General features: G+C 37.0%; 1 protein-coding gene across 1 annotated transcript; it reads right to left on the bottom strand.

Annotated features, from left to right (window-relative positions):
• Window positions 1-440: 440 nt before the first annotated feature.
• Window positions 441-8,117, bottom strand: LOC103485988 (uncharacterized). Its single transcript, XM_008443770.2, has 20 exons — window positions 6,772-8,117; window positions 6,241-6,444; window positions 5,742-5,846; window positions 5,479-5,544; window positions 5,232-5,396; window positions 4,958-5,032; window positions 4,708-4,859; window positions 4,269-4,404; window positions 4,111-4,180; window positions 3,878-4,005; window positions 3,678-3,734; window positions 3,195-3,380; window positions 2,979-3,071; window positions 2,528-2,613; window positions 2,393-2,459; window positions 2,241-2,307; window positions 2,011-2,147; window positions 1,458-1,549; window positions 1,302-1,368; window positions 441-1,133 (listed from the first exon to the last, which is right to left on the bottom strand). Exons 1-20 carry the CDS (start codon window positions 7,996-7,998, stop codon window positions 969-971), a joined length of 3,345 nt encoding a protein of 1,114 aa, XP_008441992.1. The 5' UTR covers window positions 7,999-8,117; the 3' UTR covers window positions 441-968.
• Window positions 8,118-8,439: the final 322 nt, after the last annotated feature.

The raw sequence follows: 8,439 nt of genomic DNA, 5'->3' as shown, positions 1-8,439 counted from the left end.
AAACCAAAACAACATTCTGACCATCTCGTTATTAAGAAAAACACCTATACTTGATAAAACTAGTTTTGTAACTCGAATAGTTACAAACCATCATTAATTTTGAACCTTATTTAAATCTAATTTATCAATTCTATTTCTCACTATAATCATCAAATGTTGATAAAAAAGAAAAAAAAAAAAATCTAAGTGTTCCCTCCCATATTAGGCCATGTGACCACTTGATAAAATAATGTCCAATGGGTTCCACCAAACTCAAAACCATACACCTTCAACTAAGGAAAAACTATTCCACTTCATCGTGAACAGAATCATTATTCACCATAAATAAGCTATAATGCGAACTTCGCTCGATGGAAACATATCCTGAGGTTAGGTTGGAGGTTCGAGCACTCCTCCCTGCAGACATACTGAAAAGAAGCACCATAAGCAAAACTGGGAACTTCTGTTTAAATAATCATACTGAAGATTTTAAAGAACCAAATACCAAAACTTAACCGTTCTTTGTTTCAATGACACGCTTTGACCTCAACTTTTCCAAAACTTCAAAGCCTCAAAATAACAATTAACCACTCGACATTATTTTTTGCTTGCTTCACTCTTTTTTTCTGAGGGGTAGGGACTCTAGTTCACCAATAATTTTGTACTATACACACAAACTATAACCAACTCTTTCTTGTCGCCTTTGGACCATGCAAAATCGATGCTTTAAACAAGCGCATAAAAAATAAATAATACATTATGAGACAGGATCACGAAAACACGCGACGCCAATGCCGCAGCAGCAGCAGCAGATTTCTTCAAGGGATGACTGCTGTGCTTCGTAATGCAAAAGGGATGAGATGATGACATTATCGGGCTAAAACGCTTCAAAAAATACCACAAAACACACAGCCAACCAACCCATTCAAGAGATGTTAACCAACTCAGGATCTGACACAATATGATCTGTCTTGCCAATTCCAATTACACTAAGACGACAGGATTGATTGAAGTGCAAGCTGCTGTTGCGGTTGCAAAGACGACCAGGTTGATGCAAGTGTGGACGGTGGTAGAGTTTGCTGAAGCTGCCTCAAAAGGTTTACCATTCTACTGGCAGTTTGCTCCGTTGCAAGATCCTTACCCGCACATAGAACCTAGATCAACAATGCCCCCAAGAAATTGAGAAGTTGAAGTATAAAAAACATCTTAGGAGGTTAAGAATACAATTGTGACTAAAGTTCCCAAGATCCCTGATACCACAAAGTTCTTGTGTTTATAGGTAGACAATAGCAGTCACAGAATATCTTAAGATATAGCATTACCTCAGCAAAAATGGAAACAATTTTGGGAAGATATTGATTGTTCGGACCTAAGAGTTCTTTATCAGACCTGTTAATTAAATGCAGGAAAAACGTGAGTAAACAATGAATAAGGCAAAAAAATTTGAGTAGAATGTATTCTGGGATCGAAATTTCAACCTTTCAACCATTGAACAAAGCTGATCATGCACCAACTTTGCTTCAATTAAATCTCCTTTGATAGGCAAACAGCCTAGCCAAGCAGGAACCAACTGCCAAAGAAAATAATTACAGATGCATATAAGACAAATAATTGTGTACACGCACCATTAAGTGATGCGGTTGTGAACAGGATCCATTGGTGCAATAAATAGAATACTTGATTAGAACTTAAAACATGTTTTATGACCTAATTCAAGTTACAACCTTGGCATTCATTTGAATGAATTCACTCTTTATTTTCCTATCCAAGAGCATGGGTTAAATATAAACGATTTTTTTCATAGCCTAATTCACGTTACAACCTTAGCAAATACTCTAGATTATAATGTTTTTACATATATCACAGAAGTGCATGAACGATTATACTGAAAAATACCATCACAAAATCTATTGCACTAGGAAAAGAAAGAGCGAATTCATCCAAACTGAATAGAATCTATTTAAACACTTAGAAAAAAATGCTGCCAGCATTGACAAATAAGAATTCATGAGAAGAAACAAAAACTTGTACCTGAGGAGCATTTATACTGTCTCTGTGAAACTGACATATCTTTCCAAGAGCTGAAACAGCATTGTCATATGCCATTATGTTTTCAGAATGTTGTGCATTTGGGTGCCGTATCACAACATCCAACCTGGAAAGTGCCTCTGCACAAAAGAAAGAGAAGACAACAAATTCATTCACCATTTATAAGAGAGAGAACCCAACAGCTCAAAAACGGAGATCCAAATGAAGCCAACCTTGAACAAGTGGTTTGAATACAGATCCACCAAACTCAGCACAAACACCAATACCATAAACAGCAGCCTGCAAATAGAGTAATGCTTGAGTTAGATAAAGCTTGCCAGCTACTAAAAATAAAATCAATATTTACAACCATACAAGAACAGACCTGACGGACATCAGGATTCTCATCATTGCATGCCTCCAACAAGAAAGGAAGGTACGTATCATAGTACCTGATTCACAATAAGAAAATCAACACAAAATGCTTATAGAGGGCAGTAAATTACAATGAAATGATTACCTGAGGGCTGCTTCACGGCAATGTTCCACAACATCATCAAAAATACATATTGCTATTCTCCTCTCCTCGGCTGTTCTATCCTTACCCTACACACCAAAGATTGTGACAATTAAAGATTAAGTACTTTCAGATGCATTTCAATCAGGTTACTTTCCACAGACCTATGATTATAAGTTGCAAGAAAAAAGTGATAGAATAAATCTGATAAACCTCGCCTAATGTAATGCAGATATGCAGATTTTGGAATAACTTAAAAACAGATAATATTTCATTTTCACTTGAGCGAAGTGATTGACAACTTTGTCGGCAAAAATTTACATCTTTGTAAGGTAGAGAAACAGAAGTGTTTGAGCATACTTTGCGAACGATGAAAAGCCCATGTAGAGTCAAACGGTGGCTATTTTCTAAGATAAAAGTTAGTAACTGTTACAGAGAGTTTCAAGAAACTTACCCACATAGGTGTCAAATATGATGCGAGTTCATCAAACATAGGCAAGAACGAGGCCTTAAAAGTCTTGATCAAAGTTCCCAAACAATCACCAACCTGATCAAAATACAATAATAAGGCATACAAACTTGTTCTCAAACTAATCTTCAAATTTTAAAATAGACCAGAAAAAACAACTACTAGATGGCACATGATGGCATGTCTATGGCAATAACTTACCTGATCAAAAACTTCTTCTTCTTGCTCATTTTCTTCATCAAGTAATTCTCTCTCATCTGCATCAAAATCCTCTGCTTTTGCCCTCTCCATTCTTTCATGCTTTCTTGAGGAGCTAGCAGTTATAACATGTTTAATCTCATCCACAATGCACCGTACTTGGCTTTCATCAAGAAGTGGTCCAGAGATCTAGTAAAATGAAAAGCAACATATAGTTCAAGAATGAATATGAGAAGAAAGAGAAACCGTACAACAATAAAATTGAATTCTCTTAGGATACCAATTAGGATTTTTCTCCCCAAAGAGAATTGGGAAAATATAACACTACAATCTCTTTTAATATCCCAGAAGCCTTGAAACCAACTTGGAGTGACATATCACATATGTATGGGGTGGCTATGACTCTAAAAGATTTGTGGATTAAGTTTGCTTTTAAGACTCAATGACTCATTGAAATTCCTCAAATGTTAATTTCATAATACCAACCTGTACACACTCATTCAATGCATCCAACATACTGGCACATATCTCCACCTCAGGCTCCTGTAAACCATTTAGATCAATAAAATGCCATAGCTTAGCATTCAATACTCTCAAATACATAAGATCATCAATAATAAAAGGTGGATTTCAGTATGAAAGTACAAGGATCTATCACTGCTAAAAAATGTAATTCAATAGTTAACCTTGTGCAATGCCTCCACCAAAGCTGGTACAATATAATCCGACAACTGCTTAACATAGGATTCATCACGACCCTGAGACTGCCCTTTCTCAACAGCCAATTTTGCTGAACGCAGTAGCTCCGGCATGGCTGTTCAGATAATAAGCAACAAGTGTTAAAAGGTAATTTAAATGAACTCTTGGAATGATTTTAAAGGAGAACAAAAGCATATAGAAGAGAGAAAAAACTGGCTACCTGAAACAGCAGCCCTTCTAACTTCTTCATGGAAATAAAATTTAAGAAGTGGAACTAAAGTAGGAGCAACCTAAGTAATAGAAGAAGCATTAGTACTGCAGTAAACAACTACAACTGCTCATATTAGAAGACAAACAAATGTAATTCACTAAAGCAACCTGATCAATCCAGACAAAAAATCCTTCTTTTAATTCATCAGCATAACAACACAGCATGTTGCAAGCAGTGGCTTTTTCCTCCAAAACACTAGTTTTGATGCCAATCCTTTTGTCACCTAGAGTTATTGTTTCAATGCTGCAATAAAAGCAACAATTTTTCAATTTACGAAGAAAAATTACAAAAAAAAAACTTGGTTAAAGAACAAACTGAAAACTGGTGGACAATTTTGCACAACCAACAGAAAAGTAGCAAACAATGTGACAATACATTGAACACAATAGTTACTGTAAGATAAATAACAAGCATTCTTCCACAATGTCTTGGAGGTATTCAAGTTTTTTTAAAAGATAATATACATATAAGAAGAGGGAAACAAACCTATCAAATTTAGATTGTATTCATTCCAATTAAGACTTAAACAAGAATTAAAATCCAAACCTATCATCATCGTCGTCGATATCAGCATCTGAATCAGCAGATGTGATTGTGACATCTGGTTTAAGTTGAGCAGATTGAAGCAAAGGTGGCATCACAACACTCATATAAGGAAGAAAATCCTGTCCAAGACATTTGCAGAGTCTTGCCCATGCCTGCAAAACAAGTAAGCAATTATTTTCCTTGTTTTCGGACCAACAAACTTGAACCAAATCCATACAAAAAATGTGAGTTGAAGATGCTCAAAACACACTTGTAACATGTAGCTGGTTGTGGGATCATCTGCTTCCATTGGAGATCCTTGTAGCGACAATAAAACATCCATAACCTTCAAAAAGACAGATCATAAAAGATTTCAGTCCATTATGGCCACCAAAGATTGGCAACTACAACTACTAGTGTACGCAGAAAGATTGATTTAAACAATTATTATTTAATTTAAAAGACACGATAGCAACATTGACTGAAGATAAAGTTTAAGTTCAAATAGAGTACGTGAATAATGGATAAACATTATCGAAAATAACCTGTTTTGCATCATCCTTAAACTTGTCTTTACCAACAGCCATGCCAACCAAACTGATACACTCCATGGATTTGGCACGAAGCATACGATTGGACTTGTCACTTGCATTTACAAGAATAGCTTTCAAGTAAGGCATTACAGCATCATAATACTTCTGGAAGTGCTCCTGTTCATGCAAAAGAAAAGTTTGATACATTCACAACAAAAGAGCTATAAAAAAATCGAAATAAGAGTAAAGAGTAAAAAACCTGAGATGAATCAGCAACAGAAGCAAGAGCAGTCAAAGCACCCTCCTGCACCATCTGCTTTCCATTCTGTAATGCAGATATAAAAAGAAATCTTTTTAAAGAAAAATCTTGAAAAGCATCACCATTATACCGCAAAACAAACAAATAACGCTTGTCATAGGAAGGAAAAGTGTATTTCATTCAAATGATTTATCTAACTGCCTACAAGTAGTGAAATGTCGATCATATAAATTGGAGGTAAGCCAACTAAGATCGTAGAATACCTGCAGAAGTACAAGGAGCTTGCTCACAATTCCATCCAAGTAAGGTGTTAAAATATCTGGGGTGCAATTCTCGCTGAAATTGAGAACTGCTGAAGCAGCATGTGCCTGTAAGATTAAAGAGTGACAAATAGAGCAATGTTACCTTGAAGAAATGTAGTATACAGTGCACTTGTTCCAAAAGAAGCAAGCAAGAAGAACTCCATTGAGTGACCGCTCATTCAAATAACGTGAAACAGCCATAGGAACAAAACATAGCAGATATCCATCCCTTACCCTCATTAAAAAATTACTTCCTAATCGACTACACAGAAAAATGGGAATGTAAATCATCACAGAGTGATGACAAGTTGCAGTACATAAGCTTCTGGAGGGATAAACAGTAGAGAAAAAATTGGATATATTATCTGACCGCAAGGAACAAGAGAACATAAAATATTTGTATAAAAGGATCGACTGACTACACCAGTTTCACATTTCATAAAAAGAAGGGTATACAAACCTGTACTCGTGGATTTTGAAAATCATCCATAGCTCCAGCCAAAGCCGGCACAACTAGATGGTGATATTGAGCCTGCAAATCTGGGCCTAGATCAGTAGACAACTGGCCAATCGCATTAATGGCTGCCCATCTTACACGTGGATGGGGATGTTGGAACGAATTCAAAACCATGGAGAGTACTTGCTCAAGATTCTTTATCATTACCTGCACAAATAAGAGAAAACTATCTGGTAAGAATGACAAACCAATGCACGTAGAAGAATCAAACATAGCGGTAAGGAACCAACAACAAAAAATAATAACCCAACTAATGTATATAGTACATAAATTTGAAGCTGAATTTATTATCTTCAACTTCATCTACCCAATAATACTATCATACCTTTAGTATACAACAATGAAGTAAAGCTAGTATAATAAATGAGAGCACGCTGTAAAAACTCCATATTCGCAACCTTCAGGCCTTTTAAGAAGTAAAACAACGAAGAGCAAAGAAAAAGAAGAAAATTCAAAGCTAGGGGCGGCTAGTACCTTTGAGCAACCCTCTGCAATTTGTGAGAGAGCAATAAGTGCTGCATGGTGCTTTTGCCATTCAGGTGCAGCCAAGAAAGCAGGAAACATCTCGGAGGCTACAGGCACAATAGAATTTCCACCCAATGAAATAGAAAGTCTGTCCAAACACTCTTGGCCAAACCCATAATTGTCAGTCTCACCCGCATCCTCATCCTCAGTATCAGCAGTATGCCATGCGGGATCATCCTCAATATCCAACAACATATTCATAAGTATCCCAAACAACCTACTTATAAACTGTGGCAACTTCCTCATCATCCCAGGAGCTCGCTCTCGAGCCTCAGCAAGCGTTATAACAAACTCAATGGCTAAATGTCTGGTAGATTCTTCAAGAGAATCGGCCTCAGCAATCTGCAACATTGAACCAACCACATCAACCAATTGCCTCCTCAAGAATCTAGGCTCGGTCCCTGCCAATTCAATCAACAACTCAAGCGCATCTTTGGCAGTAGCTTCTTGACCAGAATTCAAAGCCTCAGTCAACGTCTGCATCATCAAAGGCAATAGATTCTGAAACCTATCCCTATCAGAAGCACTAGACAAACATTGAATAAAATTAATCGCAGCACCCAAAGCCGCAATCCTAACATCCCCAGTTTTAGACGAAGCCAAACACTGAGAAAACACAGAATGAAGCGTATCCAAATGAGGAACTAGGGTTTCACCAATATACTGAGCCAATTGAGCAAAAATCAACAAAGCAGACTCCTGCAACTTAGAACTATCAGAAGTAACACACTGAAAAATAAAAGGCATCAATTCATTCCAACCCCCATCAGGCAAAATCCCAGAAGCAAGTTCAGCAATAGTATCACACAGCTTCTTGGAAATAGATTTAGATTCCTCAGTTTGAAGTGAGGAAAGCAAAACAGATTTAAGAGTAGATTGAGTAGAAGGAGATAGACGAGGCCAAAGATAAGAATCATCACGAATGAGTTGACGACGAAGGAGAATGGCAGACATGGTACGAGCCTCAGGATGAGCAGAAGGGTGAAGAAGATCGGCGAGTTTGAGAGCAAGAGCATCTGGGTGTGCTTGTTTGCAGAGGTTGAAAAGGGATTCAGCCTGTGAACGTTGGTCATTGGAAGAGGACATAAGATGGGAAATTAGGGTTTCGAAGTGGGTACGATCGGAACCCAGAAGCAAGGAGAGTTGATGAAGCTGAGTGGGATCGGCGGCCGCCATGGATGGAGGATTATTGGAGTTGGGAATTTGAAGAGAGAAAAGATGAAGGAGATGATAGAACAAAAAAAAGAGGGTTTGTGTTTTAGTGGCGCCTCCAAATGAAATCCCCAAGCGAGGGAAGAACTCAACATCCGTTTTATTGACAAAGAAGAAAGGAGGGTTTTTTTTTTTTTTTTTTTCCTTTTCGGTTCGTGGTTCGGTTCGGTTCGACTCCGGTTCATGTTGGTTTAACTTCTGCCCCTTGCTTTGTTTGACATGTTGAATGTTGCTATTGAAAGTCAACGTCTGAGGAATATCCATTTGTTTAGAACGGGTTAATCCTCAAATTTTAAACTTTCTTAAATTATAAATTTGGTATAAATTAAAATATATTTTTCATACTTATATGTAGATTTTAATTATAAGTTCTTAATTTTATCGGACATCAAACATCATCTATAA

Source organism: Cucumis melo, chromosome 8, assembly GCF_025177605.1.
Source record: "Cucumis melo cultivar AY chromosome 8, USDA_Cmelo_AY_1.0, whole genome shotgun sequence".
In the NCBI taxonomy this organism is placed as follows: Eukaryota; Viridiplantae; Streptophyta; class Magnoliopsida; order Cucurbitales; family Cucurbitaceae; genus Cucumis; species Cucumis melo.
Note: the sequence above shows the minus strand (reverse complement) of the source record. Positions and strands in the feature narration are given on the sequence as shown.